Raw genomic sequence first — 22011 nt, 5'->3', positions numbered from 1 at the left:
ATACCAAACAACGTTGCGGCGACGGAGCATTGTAGAATCGCATAAGTATAGAACTGTGGCATGGTAATTCCTGGAATAATTAGCTGCTTCTCTCTTTTCACTGGCGTATATATATAAAAGTTGCCAATTTGAAAATGCTGCAGAGGCAGGAAGAAATTTCTAACAACAACGTTCGCTGCTCAACATCGCTCCCGTAGCCGTTGCGATGACGACAAACTTGCTTTCGTATCGTCGTCTTGTTGTTGACGCTTCCTGTGAAATATTATAGATCTACAGAAGAATATGAGAGAAGTACATGAAGCGAGTACAGAGCGTACGACCATCGCGAGTTGAAGTTTGCAGATACGATCACTGAACATAAACACAGAGAGACTATGTTAGAATCGTCTCCCAGCCGGTTGGAATGATATCCGTGGACGAACGGCAGAACATCATTTATAACACACTGTTTCTTCGTGCATGGAAAACAGTGGTAATAAGAAAAATGTTGCTTAATAGTAAACGCCGACTCAAATGTAGCCGTTCATCAAAAAAAGTGATAGATTTCAAAGCTGACATAATGTTTATGATTAAAATTAGATTAATAATAACAATGGTTGTTGAATTGAATCCCGCTGGCGGAAACAAGTCAGTAGTGGACTGAATCAATCATGCTGCATGTTTATATCATGCAGGATGTAGCACGTATGCAGGATTTGGGCAATGATAAGCTTTACAATGGTTCTGTTAGATATATTATATTTTGACGTAACTATAAAAGGATCGAAATATATTATATAATATACTTTTTACTATCCACACCTTTTACTGTACTTTATATATTCACGTCAATAGAAACTGTTGCTCGAGATTCATTTCGGATGAATTCTATAACATAAGCATTTGCTACCGCTAACTTCAAATACAACTTTGGACAAGTTTATCCGATATTTCTTCATGTAATGTGAACGGATAGTCTGTCCGAAAAATGTACTTATATACAACGTCGAGTCAAGGTCTTTTTTGGTATGTTACATTAGTCGATTTTAAAAATACGTGTTGAAGCTTGTTTTATAACAGCTCATTCAAATGATCCTTGCTACTGAACTAGATGAAGGTAGGAAATGTTTTAGACTTAATAGAAAACCTGTGCTTCAAGTTAACTCAAGTACGCAGGTGGTTAGTAGTATGACCCTAAAGGAGCTCTGCGATAAAGCGGAACACACAGAGCCTTCTCGTTGCTTGGGGGAAGTACTACCGAAAGAGGTCGTCGCCGCCAATACACCAACTATGGCTGCCTTACAGGCCAAAGTTTCCACTGAACTTGGAGAAGTGCTGTGCATGGCACTCGAGAACGATTTCAAGCTAGAGTTGGGGAGAAGTGCCAAAAAAAATGAAGAGGTATTTTTAGAATGCTGGGTTAATGCCTGGATCTGTAAATTATGATAATAATGGAAAGCAATGGGTTATGGCTACGGACGGAGTAAAAATAAACATTTTTCATACCCCCCGATCGTTTTGTCTTCTTGAGAACGAGAGGTCCTATATAGACAATCCAGCGTAATCCACAGACACCAAAGCAAACTGCATGAAAATACTTATCGCGTATAACGGGCGAGTTTTTTAGCGGCAGACATTTCTTCTGTATGGTCGCTAATAGATAATTAAATACTAACTTACCAAAGGTAACCTAAACGATTAATCAACTATCGCATAATTATATTTATTGATAATCGACCCGTGGAGCGAACGCCTGCGATTTTATTTGGTTCAATAAAATATTTGAAATATTTTTAGCCCGATTTATATATAGATAATTACGATGTCTATCAAGAAAAAGTAAAAGCATGCACTACCATTATTTCCAATTGTCACCTTCACTTTAGAAGCTACAGAAATAGTATTAATTCTTGTTTGTTTCACTGCAGATTTGTATAGAAACAGCTGTTTCCCAACTGATGACGTAATAATGGCCAGTTTGCTAACTATAACGATATCTTTGAAACAGAGTTTTTAACACATGTAGGAACAGGTTCCTGAAATTTGTACACAGAAGCTTCTACGGACATTTTCGTCAATACAGATGCTATTGATCCTACCGGCTCCAGTACCGTCAAACAGGCTAACTCAAACCTACGCAACCATAATACAAAAGTACTTATCTTGTGTTTTTATTATCGAGTGTAAAAGTCAGCCATTTTGCCGAACAGATTATAGGATAATATAAATAAACCCATACATATGTGGATATTTTACTTGGTCATAAGGGAAACCTTGCAGGATATCAGTAAGTTAGATATTACCTAAAATGCGAGCGCGGGCATAAACTCAACCGCAACGAGAGGATGGAATCGCAGGTAGAATATTCAATTCCGATATATGCGTCTCCTTTGCTCCGTCTATAGTGGGTATGTCCTATAAAACAGTTGGTGAATGTTTGTAATCAACGAATCCGTATCTGCCTAATTCATCATATGTCTGGCCATTGGTCTATTCGTAGTGATTAATTCAAACGTCTTCTGACCAGCGCTCTACCAGGTCCTTTTTTCAAGGTCCTGTCCTAACCATCTCTCCCGTAGTAGTTCGTTCCGTCTCTTCGCGATCCACTTACTTGAGTAAGCAGCTCCAGCTCTCCGATGGCTGGACCAGGAGGTCGTCTAAGTGACCCGTTGCTTCTTTAAACTGCTAATGAGGCTCATTTCATGCTGTTTAACATACGGTCAGATAAACCACGTCCATCCGAGCTTTGCGAACCTTGCCAGCCTAAAACCGCCTGGCTTATAAAATAATAATATATGCATCAACCTACGCTTATAATAGAATTCGTTGTTAACCAAGAAGTAATAGCTAGAAAAATTGAGTTCGTCTAATTAATACAAAAATAATACAATATTGAAGTTTTAATTTACATTTATTGTAAATTGATTAGAAGAACCGTAGCTTAGGCCGTCGCTGCCTAAAGAAGGCATAAAATCATGTCTTGATGTGAACTTAAAAACAACACAAAACAGATAAATGTAACTCGAAGTTATATCTACATTTCCAGTTTTGGTAAAACACCAATTAAAAAAAAAAGCGTATCCAATAATAATAATAATTCGGGACGTTATAAAAAAAAAGTCGAATAACTCTCTTTTTAGAGCCGATAATGAAATAGATGGTACAAAGCCATATGTGCAGTAATAAACCAATCAAGATATTGATAGAAACAAAAAGTATGTGCGCTATATTTGATACGAACAGAAGTATCAAATATAGCGCAAATATAGTTTATTCAAAATCACAGCGAAGTATAGCGCATCTATTTGTAGCAAAAATGAGATAGATAGCTAACATAGTCGGATCCAGTAGATTTCTCAATGAAAGTTATCTAACCTTCATATGTCGCTCTATTAGGCAGACAACAGTTCCAGATAAAATTATATACAAATGTTATTAACTATTAACATAATTTTAAAGACGCGTGCAAAGATGAGGCTTAAGCATCCTATTTGACGGCAGACAAAGCTAAGAGTCTTTCAGCGAATGTTCTATTCGGTACGTTTAAATACTATGATGCCAAAAGCACGGTGGACTGAACAGTCAGCACGTACAACAATCGTAACCTCTTAGAGAAGCCCTATTAATGATTTTTTTTATACTGCGTTTTTGACTGATGAACCTGATTTAAAAGTCGAATTGGGTCCTCTAACTCAACAAGCGTTGGATGGAGATTTTGTAAAGCAGATGAGCGAAAAGTCATTGCAAACTAATTGTCTCGGTGCTGTAGAAGTTAGCCTATTTTTATTTGGAGGCCTCAATTCCCAACGGCGAACACCCCAACGGGTCCCCCATGACCACTCAATGTGAATATCCTGCAGTTTAATAAATCTGTCTGCGCATTTATGGGCAGTCTTCTATGTGCCAGTTTACTTGCTAACAAAATCTTGGCGAATGCTTAAAGGTGAAAATGGCTTAGTCTTTAAATCGGATAACTGTTTGTTCCCTTTGATACATGTCATGGCCAGGCGGTCAACTAGGCCCTAAAAATACACACCTGTGTTTGCAATAAGTGATAAAATATTAATGAGTATTCTGTATAAATAAAACAGTACAGACAATGCCTAACGTTTAGTAGTCTGAAATTGTTAGTTAATTATAGTGTGGGGATTTTCGATAACGTATGGAAGCAACCAATTTGGCTATGTTGAAAGCGCGCCTATTTTTAAAAAAGGAAGGTCGAATCTAGAGATTTAAAACGGAGGTTGACCTAGTTTCGCAGCTACGACCAGATTTTAAGCTGCCACAAAAAGATGCTGTTACAGTGAAAGTAGACTGGGGGTGTTTAACGAGAACAGTGGGCGTTTTGGTAATGCTGAGCACAAGCCACATGGAATGGTAGACAGCAAACGCAAAGAGGGTAGCTTCCCAGCGCGAGGTCTTTATTGATACATCCCATAATTTTGGTGGTCGAAGATTTTAGCTATATCGAGGAATATTTCAATCGTTGCGGTGACACCAACAACATGTGTTTTATTACTGTCGAACACAGCTCGATAAGTTTACTAAGTTAGACCTGGCGAAGAGCAAAATACTCAAAACGGAGCTAAATTTAAACATTTTCACGAGAAAGGTAGCAATGCTTATGTGCCTCTAGGAGCCGGGATTACTTTTTGGGCCTTTACCTCTATGAACTGGAGTTAGTGTAGTTTAAATGCAGCAAATATTGTACAGATGGGAATGAAAGGATAGATAAAGGCCATGGAAACAATCAGAAATTGTCTATTGAACTTGTTGACTTTCGGGATCTCGCTACAGTCCTTCCTTTACAGCTGTCACAAAGTTTAACGATTAGAGCATGACAAGGAAGTCAGACTGGGAAAACGGGACAACAGCTGAAAGATAAGTACGGGGAGAAAGGATAGCAAGTACTCTCGTCTCGGTTAGACAAGTGTTTACTACTAAGTTGATAGTCGAAAGAGATGGGTGGGTCATGGCGTTGTCCACTGAAGAAGTAATTGCTCAACTGGCAGTTGAAGAGCTCCGAGCCACTTCGAGCTCGCTGCGTAGAAATATTGCCGAACTTTCTCTTTATAACAACGGCAGATTTTGAGATCTTCGAAGCTTCTTAACAGTCTCTAAGGGGATCTGCTGCTCATCCAGAGAAAATCACAAGATGTCAACAGACTCGTCCGGGTCGGTAGCAGAAAATAATCGCTCCTTTTAATGGTTGGAAATTGATGGAATTTCGTATAGTTATTGGCGTTTAATACCCTGTAGCGACTGAGCAGTGGTACGAAGAGCGGTCAGAAGGGATTTTGTGTTAACGTGACTTCAGCGGGAAGAGGGCAGTGGTCCAAAAGGCTAAAAGTATGAAAAACTTGACCATCAAGAGTAGGTCTGAATCAGCAACCCAGAAACGAGAAAGACAAGTGCCAGTGTGAGGTCTAGTGAACGTATCTTTAAGGTGTAAGAACTCAGACGTGCAAAATGACTCTCATCGCTAGTATGTTTTCGTCGGCAGTAGACACGTTAACTTACATCAAATTTCATAGAAGTAAAGTTACTGATTAAGTGAGATATTGAAGCAGCCTCAATAAGACGCCAGTATTGAAATAAGTTCAATGGAGAATCTACAGTGACATGTTGGTTACGATATGCATTTTAAAATGTCCCTATTTTACGATTGTAATTCTTAAACAGCACCAAAGGAAAGTACTCTCTCGAGAGGCGCTTTCAACGGCCAGCCATGATAATGTTTAAGCTAAGCAGAAATGCCTGTCACCTGAATATCGCGTCGTTTACGCGTTTCAGTAGGAATCTGAGTAAATTCAGATTACGCAGTAGTGAGCAACTGAAGACCACTACGTATGTAAATATTTGTTCTCTTTCCCTAGTTTTAAGCACAGTCTGAGTGTATAAGATTAGATTCGACAACACCACAGAATGAGTGCATGTGATTGGTTAAGTACGTCTACATAACTCAAGATACTATTTATGATACAACGCATCAAGCCTTTGAATATAAACAGAATTTCAGAGAGGAGTTTCAGTTGTTTACCTTTTAGTAATAACTTTAGTTCCCTTCGTTACTTCTTAACTATTATTAGTAACACCGAAAGGAACAATGCTACACAGATCTCAGTTTTTAATTTCTACGCCCGTATAAAAACAGTCACCTACTTATGTTCCTGTTAGCGGTGCAAAGTTTACATAGAGGTGAAATGTATAAAGTTGAGGTACCCAGATTTTCCCCTCAGAATGATGTGCTCAACTCAGCCTGTAAAATAGCTAAGACTTTTTTGATGTACTGTACTCAATAAGTAAAAAAGAACAAAGAAAGATGTAACAAATGGCAGTGTAATATAAATAACGTTCATGCCAAAAGCATGCCTTTACGTCAGACAGAAGGCCTCAGAAATCATATACATTATTGGTTATTTAAAGCTGTTGCCAGCATTTGTGCGTCAACTTTATGTTCAATTTGACCGAAAGGGCTCGGGGGTTCATCAGAATATCAACGACTTATAGGATCCTTTGAAAATTAATTAGCTTCTACACTGGATCTTTTTGGACCGCTAGATTTTTAGGACTCTTGGCCGACTATAAGCCTAAAATCTAAATCTGTTTTGTCTCTAGCGTTTTCGACCGGAACTCTATTGAATAATATATGCGCGGTAATATCGCTGGGCTCATAGTTACTATCAAAAAATTGTATGTAAAAATGGGGAAAATGCTTTCAAACTATTTGTAAGCCGTCTAGACCAGGTCGTTGAATTGATGCCGTAATCGAAGCCCGTGGCGGTTGTATTGAATGTACCGGTGAAGCCTGTTCCTCTCAGCACTCGCAAAACGTTTCGTCTGAATATCGGCTTCCATCCAAATGTAGCTTATGGACAAGCGAATAAGAAATTTCACCGCGACAGGACGCGATGCGTTCCGGTTACCGCAACAGGGCTAAGCTCGTAAGCCCCTTCGAGATGAACATTTGTAGCAGAGTTGCGCGATTCTGCACGACCGCCGAAGAGATTTTAGGAAACCACTCTAAAACGAGGAGTTCGTAGAGCCGACATAGATTTACCTGCAAACGAAATAGTATTTATACTAGTGCTAAGTTCTTAAATATGTCTTCTCTATGCCCTCATGTGGCAAGTGACGTTTCATATGTAAAACTGCGGTTCTCATCACATGCGTCATTTAAACACCGTCAATTTAGTCCACAACTAACGCAAACGAAATCGCTATATCACCAGGCATCTTTTGCGGAGCCAAATCGGGTTGACGAAAACTGGAGAAAGCTTTGGAGGGAATAATCAGCTATCTGGATGGAACGGTCTAAATGCGGCCTACTTTCATTTAACGCTTCTCATCAAGGAAGAAGTATGTAACCTATTTCCTTCTATGCATTTGGCACTATCTAATTAAAAACACAACTGTTTGGTGTGCATCACATTTATAAATATATAACTTTTTTTTTTTATTCAATCCGCTCTCATAGTTTAGTTAGCCATCTTTCCTTTTGACCAGCTTCACTTTCTCTTTCCTAGTCACTATCCTGTTTACTTTTCTGTCTTTCATCCGTAATTAATATCTGTACTCTGTATTAATAAATAGAATTTACACAGGCGATATTTACACAGAATGTACAATGTTGTTGTGTCTCATAGAATAATAATCATTGTCGCTATATTCTTTATAATCATTACGCTAGTACTGTCATTTCATTCTCGTATGAACATTTGGCGCTGTCAAGACATCATCCGCTGTCCGTATCTGAAATCCAAAGTCTTTGAGGCTGCTTTAAAATTTTTTCCTATCATACTTTCTCTTTCTCCCTCTCTCTCCTCCAATTATTTGCTACTCCGCGCTCGCTAGGGCACCCTGAGGTGTTCTCCATCTGTGTCCCCAATATTTCTTATTTTTCATGTTTCATTTTTGGCATTGGGGCCGATTGGGGCACAGTTCTCGAATATGACTTCAAGCAAGAAAGAGAGAGAGGGAGAAGGGGAGGAGAGATACGGCGGCCGACACAACGCAATCTCGCGTGGTACACCTTTTCTCTTCTTCGCTGTGTTTCGTTCTACAGCAACCCTCGGGTTGTTCCCGACAGTTCTAGCGACTTCCCTAATCATTTCCTCTGACAGCATGTCTAAGACGGATCCATTCCTTCTGCTTTTGCTATTCATATTATTCCTTGTCTTTGCTGTTGTTGTTTTACTGCTGCTGCTGCTGCTGCTGCTGCTGCTGCTGCTGTAGCTGCAAAGTGTACTGGTGCAGCATCAGCTCTTTGTAATCGTCGACCTTCGTCTGTCTTTTTCATATCTCTTGACTTAGCCTCGGCGACGGGCAATCCCGAACACACACAAACTACGACACAGAGTCAGCTGTGTTTTTTGTGTTGCTTCAAGTGTATATAGTTTGGTTGTATACATCTGAACTTCTATTTCTCTTACGAAACGTGGGGCGCGACACGCCTTTCAATTTTTCTCCGCTAAAGAGGAATATATCTTTTTCTCGCTTAGGCGTTTTACCGTGCAATGTCGTCAGGGTCCTGTTCTTTTTTCGCTGTTCCGGTATTTATAGTTACAACACTATCTGTACGCGTTGGTATTTGCCAAATATTATAGCCATTTATACGTAGTACCATTCATCAGTACGGGCCCATTATTGTGGTTGTCACGTCACATATCTCGCAACGTATGTTACGCAATTTAAAAACAGGGATCATAATCATTTGTTAAACTCATTTTGATAATCATCAACAGAAGCGTTGCACTTCCTTGAGTCCCCTCCTTGTTTGTCATATTCTTCTTAAGGATTTGCTCCCGAGAAATACTTGCATTTTCATTCGACATATTCTATCTTCTACATCGGGTTACCTACATATCGAGTGTTCGTCCCGTATTCTTAACGTTACTTGTGTTTGAGATAAGCGCATGTAGGTGACTGTTTTACGTTTTCGCGTGCTGCGTGAGTAACTGATGCGGAAATCTGAATAAAACTTGCAAAAGGTCCCATAAAACATGTTGCATTTGATCAAGTTAATAGTACAGGGAACTTGGTGAGCACAGATAGTCCGGCCGGAGTTGATTCTATCGGCTAGCGTTGCACAGAGCGATAACCTGAGCTCCTGCTAAATGATTTGTGTGTTCAACACCTGGTAGGACAGGTAAAAACATTACCGTACGCTGATGATCATCCTTGGAAGGAGTCGGCCTTATGTCTAGGAAGGTTTCGCCAGCCTGCTAGGTAAAGTAGATAAAGCTGGATTCTTAACCAACATGATGAACTTCCGCCGTAGAGGCACCATGTTGCTTTCGCCATGCTCCATATAAACGTAGGAGTGCATCGATAACCTCAAATACCTGAGGGTGATCTTGTCCATGAATAGCTGAATTTTGCAAAATACATCACGGTCAGAGTTCGGTAGACGATGGTAACGAGCGTCAAAATACGTAAGTCCTCGACACCTTTTTGGTTTACATTGCTGGCATTGTTCGAAATAAAAGTGGCCCTGATTGCTTTCTAGAGAATCCACGTTGTTTGAAAACATCTTCCACAGAAAAAGCTTGAAAGACTTAGCCGGGTCAAGCCTACTTTTTCCGTTGAACAAATACGTGCGCCGTCTAGGTGGCACACCAATATTTACGGAGGATCTGAGAGGTAGATTCAAGCTTCTTATAAGCCCTGCCTATTCGGGGTTCATCAGCATGAGGGAGAGACAAATGGCGGAGATCAATACTGACTTTCATAATACGGAAATTACAACTAATGAAGCCTGGAAAGGACCGGACAGAACGAATTCGCACACAGTTACACGTTTTGCAGTACATAGGTTTCGTCACATATATGAGACAGTGTATTTTTATTTAATAGGGGCAATCGTGTATCTGCACAAGATATTGTGCGTTACGCCGCAGCTGCCATGCGGCGTCACGCACTACCTACATGTACCCTCGCTGAGCAACTAATTGGACAGAGCGATCTTAGAAATTTTGAGCTCAGACGTTTGTGCAATGCAACTCTATATCTTTTAAGCAGAAATGAACATCATATATACGTAATTCTTAGACAATTTATGTAGGTGTATCTACATACCTGCCTGTTATGCCAGCGCACACACGTAGGTATGTCGAATTCTGTAGAATAAATGACTGCGTTCAATCGGTCATCATTGCATAACAATAACACATTTTTTTCTACTAAAAAGCGACCGGTACCACTTTGACAACTGCTATTCGCAGACTGTTAGATTAAGCCCATTACGGTATGACAGCACGCCTGGCTCGAATCATGGCTATATTAGTTGCACACACATGTACCTGCATATGTGTATCTTGCATGTTTGTGTTTCGCTGCTCGTTCTCTACCATAGTTATACCATCATCATAGACTTATTTATATTCTTTGTAATTAATTAATTATAATGATAGTAGACATTTGGCCTAACTGTTGACTAGTTAACACCAGTGCTTCTCTGGAGGTTCCAGCTCACGGTGTGCTTGCCTACTGCAGGACTACCTGTGTGACGTCCTAGTCATGGACGCCACTCAAGCGATACCTACATTCAGGCAGACCGCACGGAAAAGCATCAAAACAAAACACGTCTGGAGGCCTGTTTCTAATGTGCGGTTATCCTTTTTGTAACAGACACGCTAATTCTTCATTTTTTTTTTATTTTTAGCGGTAGCTGACGTGCGTCACAAATCGAGGCTGTAAAAGCTGCTCTGTGTTGGGTTCAAGTCCTGATTTGTTGCGAAGTAACGTTTGTGTGACCTGTAGATGGCGTTGCACGTACTCGGCATCGGGGTGTAACGATATCACGCGACGGAAACATCTCTCAGCGCGATTAAGTTCTCCTCGCTCCACGTACACTACGCATAAATTGTGCGCACCTTTTACGTTGTTTGGGTCTACCGAAAGAATCTTTTCGTAGCACTGCAAATGAAGCAGCAAGAAAAAAAGCGACTTATACACTGACTATTTAAGGTAAGTATCCGGTGAAACCTAAACTAATAACAGAAATACTTCACGTAGACAAATACGTCATCTAGGTATTTTATTGCCTTGTAGATACTTCCAGGTATGTTTTGGGATACTCATATCTTACGATATGATATGAGTATTTACGAGTTCGACAGGGTGCATTGTCTCAATGAGGCTAAAGTTTGGCGGCCATTTTATATGTAGCGACCATGCGTTCATCTGTTAAGCCTAAAAAACTGGTTGCCTTTAAGACTTCTCAGAATTATAGTGGAAAACAATGCGTCAATCAGTATCTTTACGCTGGGCGATGAATGAAATTGAAAATTCTTTTTTTATACTAAACATCTATGGTCTATATTATTGCCCGTTTATATACAGCACTTTAAGTACCTTAGGCAAATTTCTATTTAGCAAACTGGAAGATAAACCTTATAAACCCTACAGACCTTATATAGTAAGGTTCAGGTTTAAGGATTTCAAAAATTCATCAAGATGGTTCAAAAGGCTGTTTTTATAATATCGGATTTTTGATCGCATCTTTTAGACCTTTTGATAATTTACGTTTTTCGAAATACTCGCTGCTATCAGTCCAGAATTTCAAACCACTGAAATTCTTTTGCATGTAAGTTATTTTTTTTGAGTGCGTTTAAACTTACCGATATTACTTGACGTACGATTAACATTAGAAAGAAGACGTATTTTGAAAATGATCAATGAATGATTTAAGTCCCGAATAGAAAATGTCTTAGCAGTAAATGGTGATTATATTGAATAAACATGACCGCTAGGAATGATATTTTCAGCATATGCCAAACATTTCGTTGAATTATATGTTTTCATTTAGACGGATAACTCTATAAGTTGAGCTCTGCTTAGCCGTAGACTGGCCTATAACCTGGGTGTCGTGTCTGAGGTTGATTGAATTATTCCATATCATGTTCTCGACGATCTTCATTATGATAGGTTAATAGATAAATGCGAGAGTAAAGCGATTAGCGTACTCCTTTTCGGTATGAAGACCGAACGATCGACACGTGCAAAATGTTGGGATAAAAGCTTTTTAAAAAACTACACTAACGTCGCTTCTTCAATTCTGATATATATATATATATATATATATATATATATATATATATATACGTAAATAATCTTTTTGAAGAACAAGAAGAAGCTAAGTGATTGGAAAAGAAAAGCCTAGGGAAGGAAACCCTATACGATGAGAGCTTTGTGGACATGGTTGTGGTAACTAGCCGCGCGTTGACCGTAAGGATAAAGTATGAGTCCAAGCTCGTTCATGTGCCTCGATGGGATAGCGCCAAAGCGAAAGACGAAGCTCTAAGTATGTCATAGTGAATATGTAGAATAGAAGTGATTGTAGAAGAAGTTGTATTATTGTGGAAGGTCCGAGCATAGCCGGGTAGTATTGTCAAATATTTACCTCCTCGGCCGAAGTGAGGTCCCTCAGGTAATTGACGTAGATATCCCCAAGGAGTAACAGGCCCTTAATGTGAAACGGGTGGTGATTGAGGAGCATCTCGACGAAGTGCATCGACTCGAGAGGGCGTTGCTGCTCAGATAACAGCAGAGCGAGGTTGAACAGAGCGCTACGCATGTCCCCTTTGATCTGAAAATGTACAGGACAGTCGATACTGATGTGGTCCAAAGCAATAATCATGTTTAGGATATATCTACTTATAAAGTGAACCCTACACAATGTCTATGTATGTCAAAAATGCGTCGCTGACGCAACGAAACGTGACATCCATTTGCTGCCAGTGATTAATTTATAATTCCTAAATTATAAGTTATGATTCGTTTGACTGCAGAAAGCCAAAAAGCCAATCGAAATTCCTTCACTAGAGATTTACACATAATATGTTTGGTTGATAAGCTAGAATGAAAATAATTCCGGCCATAAAGAACCAGTAAATATACAATACTGGCTGAGTGATTCGGGATAGATGGCATTAGTTATCCTATATCTATACACGTTTAGAACCTACCTCAATGGCTTTGCGAAAGTTGTCTTCAGCGGCCGCAAAGTCCTTGTTCTCTAGTGCCAACATCGCCAGATTGAAATATGTTTGCTCGGGACTTTGTGCTTCTCCTCGCTGCATCAGTCGTATCCTATAAACGGAGAGTGACGGCACGTGTGAGAGTAGCACATATAAACAAAGAAGACAAGCGCAAGCAACATGCACCAGCGTAGTAGATTAGACAGAAGAACAATCGCACCCAATCGTTACTGCTGTTTGGTTTCTGCTCTTTGTTCCCTCCTACTTCACGCAATGCCGTGTAGACTAGTCGTATGACGGGAACAGAATAAGATAAAAAGGAGAACAGAGAGAGAAACAAGGAGACATCTTGCTCAATAACACTGAAGTGGATATGGATAGGCAGACACATAAGCGAGCGATATGAAAGTGGAGTGAACCCGCTGTCTCATAACGCCGAGCCGTGTCTCCAATCAGATCTACACTCAGGCCAGCTAACCCCAGTTCGCCAGCCGGCAGCTGACGCGGCTAACGTGAGTTGAACAGACCTACAAATAGGACCCTGCTCAACTTGTGACCCGGTTACGTCCGCGCATCTTCGCCCGCTATTCTACTAATACGTATTGACGAACGGAATTCCGTTAACTGACGGCACGCGTGGAAGCGCAGCGTGAACCGCTAGCTTGTCTAAATAGTCTTTTCTCTTCATAGAGCTTTTACATATTATAGATATACGTACATTTTATAGGCAGGTACAGAGTCCCGTACATAGGAAAAACAACCACTTTCGTTGTACAAAAAGGGGGCGGGGGGGGGGGGGGGGGGCATAAAGAATACAAGCTTAATGATAGTTGGACAAAAAGAAAATACGAGAACTTGGATTTTGGACTGCGGAGGAAGACAAAGACGTTTCACATCATAAACTTTTGCTGTTTTGCAGTTGCTCTTCAGCTCAGAAACAAAACACGTACGAAAAACTTACTGCCTAACCAGTGAACATAGTAACACTCTAGCTAGTTACCTTTGATTTATTGCCGGGTGTGACGTGGTGAGCCCAGACTCTTGAAGCAATATAGCAGAGTTGACAAGCGACGGCTCATGGCGTGGATCGAGGTCAAGTGCTTTGATGAATAGCGAAAGTGCTTCCTCATTGCGTCCTTGATCCATCAGCATAACAGCCAACTGAAGGAAACGGAAAAGTGCTATGAATCTCTTTAGGCCTCATAGGCGTTCTGGCTATCAAATTCTACAGTATGAAAAAAGTCAGCTTACTACTGAGTGTTCAATAGGTTAGTGTAAAACACCTGATCTCAGATGATTTATTGGAATGGCAATGGGCGGAAGGATGGTATCAAGTTCACACGAAGATCTCTCCTTAGTGTTCAAAATGCTTTTTACCTTAGCAATTACTGTGATTTATTAATAATCGCTTATAAACATCAATAATGAAGAAATCGGCTTAATTTACAATAAATCGACAGTAAGTAAACTGCGACGCTTGTTCAAAAGTTGAAGAACAAGCAAATTTTTAACCATTTTCGGGGCTCTTTTACTACAATATTAAATTCGAATGTAGCTATCATTATCTTAAGCTTAGTGACAGGTTCCATTATCATATTTTTGCTTAACTGTTTCAAATGAAATTTGATTTCCGGGCAAGCAAACTAATGCGGGTGTTGCAAATGCGTTTTTTTCAACCTGGAACGCCTATTGCTGCAGCCTTATTTTGACTAAGTTTCCGGTTTTCCGGTCAACGTGGAAAATGAAAAGGACATACAAAGAAAGCGCGGCCAATCAAAAAGAGCAAGATCTTTCCGATGATTGAGTGCATTGGACACAAAGAGGAAAGACTGAGACAAGATGGTAGCACTTAAAACAAGTGGACTATGGATCAAGCTAGTAGATTTACTCACGTTGTAGTGCGTATCTGGGTTGTCCTGATCGATAGCTGCTGCTCTTTCGTACATTCGTACAGCTTCTGTCGTTCGGTTATGGCGAAGAAGGAGATCCCCACGCGTTAAATATGCCTCTGTGAAGTCCGCTCGTAGCTCGATCACTTCGCGTAACAGCTGAAATCCCCAAATCAGACGCATCTCATCAGTCTCGTTAGCGTAACGATGCATTTAAGCAAGCGGTTGTCAATGTCCCACCTCAACATCGTAGACAGCTAGCCGCTATGTCCACTAGCGAAAATTAAGTCCGTTCGGCGTGGCGGATTCACATAAATTGTAGTGAACGGCTGATTTTCGGTTCCTTTCGCCCACTCGTCTTGTCCACTATTCCATCGAGACAGACCTGCTCTGGGCCAAAGTTCTGCGGCTGCTTAATGGAGCGATGCCGAATCCGTTGTCACCCGTAGTGGAGTCTACGGAAGTTGTACTAATATACGGCAGCGTTTGCTGACAAAACCTGCCTTCAGCTGATGTGCTTGATGAGCTCAACGCTTGGCTGTGTCTTAGGTTCAGACCCTAGCAGCATTTAGCATTGACGCGATTGAAGTCGACATGCCAAGACAGAACCATCGTCGGCTGAAGTCGGCAGCTTTCCTGATTGGATCCGGCTACCGATCAACCGACTAGCGTGACGATGCCTAGTTTCATCGTGGCGTCACACTGCCCGTCTGCTCTGATGACCAACCGGCCCGGCGACCTCGGCGGTTTGCCTGCTACCCCACTTGTCTACTCCATGTAAAGCTCCCTCTTGTTTCGTCAACCATCCATAACACAGCACCTCCCTGGTCGCAACGGCCAATTAACATGAGGCTAAATTACGCTGTAACGACGGTTTCTGCACAGTGCACAGAATGGGAAGCACTAGGTGGCGAGCTCAGGGAACTCGTAGTTTGGGGAGGCTGGCCGAGAGAAGCCGTGGGTAACGGAATGGACTGCATTGGAACGGTGCACTCGAGGCTGTAGTGAGGATCGAACCGCCGTCCTTCGGTGTCGTTCCGTTCGTCAAGCCATCAGCGATGGCTACGATGGTAGAGGGGGATAATAGAGAAGGCGTGGCGGGCTGCGTCGACGTCGCCGCACCAGCACACGTTTATGTTAGCGACACGACAACTGCCGCTAAAACAGAAATAATGAGCAAAAAGTAGAACATAGTTGGGGTAGTTGTCCACAATTCACTTGGCTTAGCTAGGTTGGGTTAGTTGCTGGATTAAGGCCGGAGCAAGGCCAGCAAGGGCCGCACTGTCGACGTGGTGGACTATGCAGGCGCAGTATTGCAGTTACTGCTATCGTCATCAACCCCGCAGAGTCACACGCAATGCTGACAGCCGTGGCAGTATCAACATCCTTCACAAGGCTTGCTGCTGTCGTCCCATGGTCTCACAATCTCCAACCTCATAGGCTCCTTTTATCTGATTACTTCCCGTCACTGCATTAGTGACTAATCATCGACTTCAACACGACCGACCAGGGGAACTTATCCATCGGCCTCCAAAAAATCACCATGAGCAAAAGCTTTAGCGGAATTACCCAAAGTATGGGGTAACCGAACGAGAATCCTTGTATATGATATACGTATTTGTGAGTAAATTTCTGGGTAAAACTTATGAGTGGGCATCTGTTCTTTGATTTCGTAACATACAATTTTGTCGTAATCATATGGGTCTTGTGCCTAGCGACCAATTTAATATTTTTGTCTAATCAACTGATCTTGCCTGCCAAATCGTTTCACCATAAAGTGGTTAGTTGCTGTTATTGGTCTGCCAATTTAATTATCTAAAGCGGAATGGTCTGAGATTAGTATTTTAGGAAGGGTAGAATTTTTAATGCCAGTTATTCAGAAAGAGAGAAAACCACTATTTTCGGAAAATTCTTTCCTGCTTTAGAATAAAAAGTCTTGATAGAATAGACTCGACGCATATGCTTGAAGTTGCAGGAGCCCCCCGATAATTTAGTCGTTCGTGCTACTGTAATAGAAACAAAAACGCCAACTTTTTCTTATAGTAGAATAGTAGTCTTACAGCATGGTTGTATATCACAAATGGGCTTGTCTGTGGTTTTCTTATGAGCTTGTTTGTCCATATCACGTATAGCCTTATAGAAACATACGAAATCTGCTCCGTTTGCATTTTACTAATACGTAAGCGTAATTCACTGTGTATATGCTTCCGTATAAATTGTTACTATAGCGACAACTTTGACAGGAAGCTGGGCTGGATTGCACCAGACTATTCTAAGGTGATATATAATCACAAATTGCCCTTCCAAAAGCCTACTCATTTACAATGGGTATGAAATTTTTCTGTATGCATTGTGCTGTTGAAGCATGAGCTTTTGTCTCAACTGGTTAGCCCAATACATCCTGGTCGATTGACTGGAAGTCCGGTGTGCTAATCTAATAAACCCGTCAGTCGCATATAACAGCTCGATATGATCGATCACGTTCTATTAGATACAATTCCAGGCGTACTCACATCGTCGGCCTCTTCATATCGTGAGTGGTTTGCGGCGATCAGAACAGCCAGATTGAGGAACACCTGCAAATGACTCTGGGTCACTGTTACTCGTCCCTGGTTCGCGCTGGGTAACAAGTTCCTGGCGCGCCGGTAAACCTTTTCAGCTTCGGGCAAACGTCCTGCTGTTGTGAGAAGGCGCCCCATATTAAGGTAGCCTCGGACGTCTCCTGGCTGGAGCCTGTAATCAATATACGAACAGAAATTTACATCGATCATGTGCGTCATGCGAGCCAAACAATATACCTGCCTTTTGAATTTTACTTGTCGAAAGCAGTAGCAATACGTAAAATAATAATCGAATTAAGTATATTTGTATAGATAATTTTCTGATTGCCGCATAAAACTTGTCGTTCACTTCTGTATTTACTACCACAAAAACAACGCACTACATGTTTAGCTGAAGATACATAGGTTAATTTGAAGGGAGAGTCTTATTTTATTGGATATTTCAAGGTCGAATCGACTTTAAAAAGCGTCACGTAACAGCTTTGAGAAACAGGAAAACGTAGAAGTGAGCATACATAAATTAAGGTACGTCCAATAGTTGTAATGGCGACATGATTGTAGATAAAGGCGGATTGTTTTGAGCATCCTAATTCGAAAATGTTTTTTGCCACTACTTAATACAAACTTCCCTTCTACCGAAAAGGCTTGATAAACCTGGTCAACTTGGTAGATATTTTAAGTTAATATTTTTCGATTAGTTTGAAGTTTCTTCTAAATCCAGCCAGTATTCAATTAAAATATAATTATCTGGAAGTATATTAATCGTAGAATTTCAATTATGGGTGCACTCGACAGTCTTTTTGCTATGTATATATAGCATATTGCAATGTTTACTTATCTTAGTTATTTCAAGTTATTTTTCCAATTAGTACTTTCTTAGCAATTCTCTGGCTGAGCGGAAGACCGGTGTTGTAATAATCTTTTAACTTTTTCGTCATTCAAAAAAAAAAGAGAGACTTTAGGTACCTTCTAGTTTTTTAGTCTGGATTTTTTTGTTTTAATATTTGGCATTTTTGAAGACTTTGTAATACATTGACATTTTGTAAAACCATTCTAAAATGCGTGATAAAAAAAACAGTGATAAAAAAGCGAATGATTAAAAATAACATTTTTTATAACCATTGCATATAACCATAATAAGCATTGCAACACGCATGTCTTAAACATGCATTTATCAAATGCAGCCATAGTGAGATGCAGACTGCGATCATTGGAACTGATTAATGACTAAATAATATTCAGAACCCTTATTGTTCGAATGAAATGGATAAAAGTATTACTTTTAGGGAAAAAATATATCTTCTTGTATTAAGCTAAAATATTCGTTAAATGAGAAAAACCCGTATAGAAATTTCAAAAACGGTAATAACTACAACCAACATTTGTGTACGAAGCTTTTCGGCAATTTCCTTTTTGACATCTTTGTAGCGTAAGCTCAGCGCCTTCAAGACACTTGAAAAAAGTCGTTTCTGTGATGTTGCATTTCTTCATATAATATCGCTATTTCTCTTGACGCTAGTTGACAAACTTCGAATCCCTTCAGCACGAACTTGAAGTTTACTGATAGGATTTCTGATGGTTTGCTATGTAATACCGTGGAACGGCAGCGACAGGACCAATACTTTTGAGGAGCTAAATTTCGTTTGCCCTTGGCGTGTTCAGTGCTGTAGAACACTTTTTTCCGTTTTCAGAAACTCTCATTGCAGTAAAAGCGGCAGTCAGAGGCAGCACCAACAGAACCAGGCACAGCAAAGTCGATATCCGCAAAAAATACGCGCAAGCATCCCGTGGCTTCCCGTTATTCCTTCATCGTTCCCCTGCCCAAATTTCGCTTGGGCCTTCCCTCAGCGAGTCTTGCAACCCTTAACTTCTCCTTAGTATATCCTAGAAATAAGCTAATGATGTTACCGCAGCCTAGACCGGCCGTCACAGAGGCAAGTAGATATCTGCAGCTTCAATGAAGGCGATGATGACGGCAGACGCGACGTTCACAATAGTGGCAGCGATGGCTTTCCATATCGTTGTGTTGTTTCTCGCCATTTTTGCGGGGCAGCCATCACCGTAGCGTGTAAGCGCTTCGATCCTACGGGAGCTAAAAAGGGATTGGGGTGATAGATTGAGGGAGCAGAGATTTCTCCCGGTTTTTCGGTAATTGGTTCGTGCTCGATTCATGTCGACGTCGGTTTTTGACTCTCGGCGTTGTTTCTCGTGCCGCCTTCACCACAAACATCGACTCATCTAGCCACCATACCCTTTGTCTCTGCCATTACATCCTTTCTTAGACAGCCCGAGAAGAACGTCGAAAAACGGCCGCGGAGTTGCGGTTAAAACGGCATTGAGCGATGTTGCAAAGAACGAAAGGGACGTGACGCGGGTATGATGTTCTGGGAAGAATCTGGTAGGGTCAAGGTGGCTGGAGCACCGCGCTTCGCAAGCATGCATATTCTCTACGCGGTGCTAATGTTCAGCAAAGGGCGTGCTAGTGACAGGGGTCAGGAGCAAAATCGAGGAGTGAAGTAAAGAACTGCCAGTCTAAGCCCTTCATTTCTGGCGCGGCGCCGATGCGCAAGATGTGTGGTCAGACAGAAGAAAGGCAGCCCGGCATGTGAAAGAGGTCCCGACGCTTTCGAACTAAGTCAACAATGCTGCGTCATCCTTCAGCAGAACCATCGAGGCTACGTTTAACCAACTCTAGTGGAGCTACGGAACAAACCTTCTTACCGAATATCCGTGGCACGCGGTCAACACCATGCTGCGAGTCCGCTCTTGACGCGAACGCAGCATCAAAGGATCGGCTCTTACGAAGTGATAGGCAGAAGTAACAGCGGAGTCTCTCGAGTCGTTTGGGAAACAAACCAGCTATGAGAAAAAGGCAATGATAACGGGAAAAAGAACGCAGGAACAAAGGGAAAAGAGCCTGTTCCGGGTTACAGTAACAAGGGCACAAGAATGAACAGTATGTCGTAAGCGGATGAAGTAGCGTTAACAGAAGCAAGAAAAAGGGATGGATATAGTGGCAGAAACGGCCAGAAAAACAGCGTTTCACCAACCGAGGGATGGAAACGGACGATGCGATTTGTGTGTGGAAACACTGTTATTAGGGGATCAGAGAAAAAATATAGGGGATAAAAAATGATAGAAAAAGGAGACGGGAATACAAGACGCTGGACGACATGGCCACACGTAGGCTGAGGTCCACCCGTGCAAACCGGTGGCTAGAGAAAAAAGGAAAAACACGCAAAAACATCAGCCATCCAAGAATCACTGAGAGGAGAACAGGATAGGTTTTGTGCACAAGAAATAGATTGAAATTCGTTGTCTACTGCAATAACGAAGAGAGAATTGATAGAACCAACGAGCAAACTAGCCTGATTAATGACAAAGGACACGTTTTTTTCTTGCGTCACAGTGAATTCGGACAGTACTTAACCTTCGAAGTAACATTTACAACGTATTTTTGTTATCTTAAAGTAGAAAGCCAACGTATTCAGAAAAACATCAAGATCTAACAATTAAATAATATAAATAAATTAAGAAGAGAAATATAGGCGTCAAGGTGAGCTGTTTAATGGCTTACATAAACAGCACTTATGCCTACGGTTCAAATGCTTTTTTGGAAATTTCTAGGAAACTCTACAAAACAGTTCAAATCTATACCTCATGATTACTTTCGTGGACTTAGTTAGCGAATAGCTTCCGAAGAGAACACGTTTTCAGTAACCATAAACTGGCCTATAACTACCTTATGTACTACGTATGGAATAGAAGCCATAGCTTTTTGGCTAATGTTTGAGTGCGTGAATGTACATCAGAAATCGATACGCACGGAACTTCTGGCGTTTGCGCTTTGTTTTTGTATAAAAAAATGTGTGTTATCATAAGTGCAGCTCAAGGTACTAGCTGGTATGTGGCAGGCCATCATTGACTTCTTGCTGCGGTTGGTGGGGGTCTTTCTCACCGCCATCAGCATCCTTGTTGTTGCGCCCTTTCTTGCGTTGTTTCTTATATTATTACGACGATAGTGTTCTGTGCTAGATATAGGTACTATTATCAGCGACTTATGAGTAATATCTACCTATACACAAACAGCAAAGTAGGTAAAAAAAGGTGCGAATGAATATAGCCACGTATTTTGGTATATTGGCTAGCAGCCATATAAAATGGAAATCCGGCTTACAGGCCTGCTCTTCTGGGTGACCATATTGTATCGGCATCAAGTGCAGCTGAATAAAGTGAAGTGAGTTGGGCTGGCTTGCTGGCAGCCCGCCAGACCGTGTGGAAAAGCCGACCAAAGTGGCGACGCACACTTACTTTTTCTAGCGAACCCAGACACATCCGCGTACTCCCTCTCGTTCTCTATCGCTTTGTCTCTCTTTGTCAGTTCTCTACGGCCTGGGCCAATCGCTATGGGCCGGTAGAGTTGGTCATTCGCTGTCGTTTGGCTAGCCCGCTTAGCGGCCCAGCAGCTCACCCCGCACACGCGGCTCACATAAACTGGCTCCTTAGAATGCAATAGAACCTCTTTTGTGGATGTGGTAGCAGCTAGATACTGAAGTGGCCAAAACGCCTCTGGCCGTCAGCTGGTTCCGATCTATGAATAAT

The 22011-nt window shown here is 41.3% G+C and overlaps 1 protein-coding gene across 8 annotated transcripts in view; it reads right to left on the bottom strand.

The window, feature by feature from the left end:
- Nucleotides 1–7394: 7394 nt before the first annotated feature.
- Nucleotides 7395–22011, bottom strand: part of LOC111259934 (protein O-mannosyl-transferase TMTC3) — a 187676-nt gene continuing 173059 nt past the window's right edge. For all 8 annotated transcript variants that reach the window (XM_022832333.2, XM_086968089.1, XM_086968088.1 and 5 more), the window contains 6 exons: nt 17362–17581; nt 14852–15007; nt 13960–14120; nt 12948–13071; nt 12383–12568; nt 7395–10896 (listed from right to left, as the gene is read on the bottom strand). In XM_022832333.2, coding sequence (XP_022688068.1) covers nt 10639–10896; nt 12383–12568; nt 12948–13071; nt 13960–14120; nt 14852–15007; nt 17362–17581 — 1105 coding nt within the window. In that variant the 3' untranslated portion in view covers nt 7395–10638. The remainder of the gene's footprint in view (nt 10897–12382; nt 12569–12947; nt 13072–13959; nt 14121–14851; nt 15008–17361; nt 17582–22011) is intronic.

The sequence above is a fragment of the Varroa jacobsoni genome, unplaced genomic scaffold (genome assembly GCF_002532875.2).
Source record: "Varroa jacobsoni isolate VJ856 unplaced genomic scaffold, vjacob_1.0 scaffold_386, whole genome shotgun sequence".
Taxonomy (NCBI): Eukaryota; Metazoa; Arthropoda; class Arachnida; order Mesostigmata; family Varroidae; genus Varroa; species Varroa jacobsoni.
Note: the sequence above shows the minus strand (reverse complement) of the source record. Positions and strands in the feature narration are given on the sequence as shown.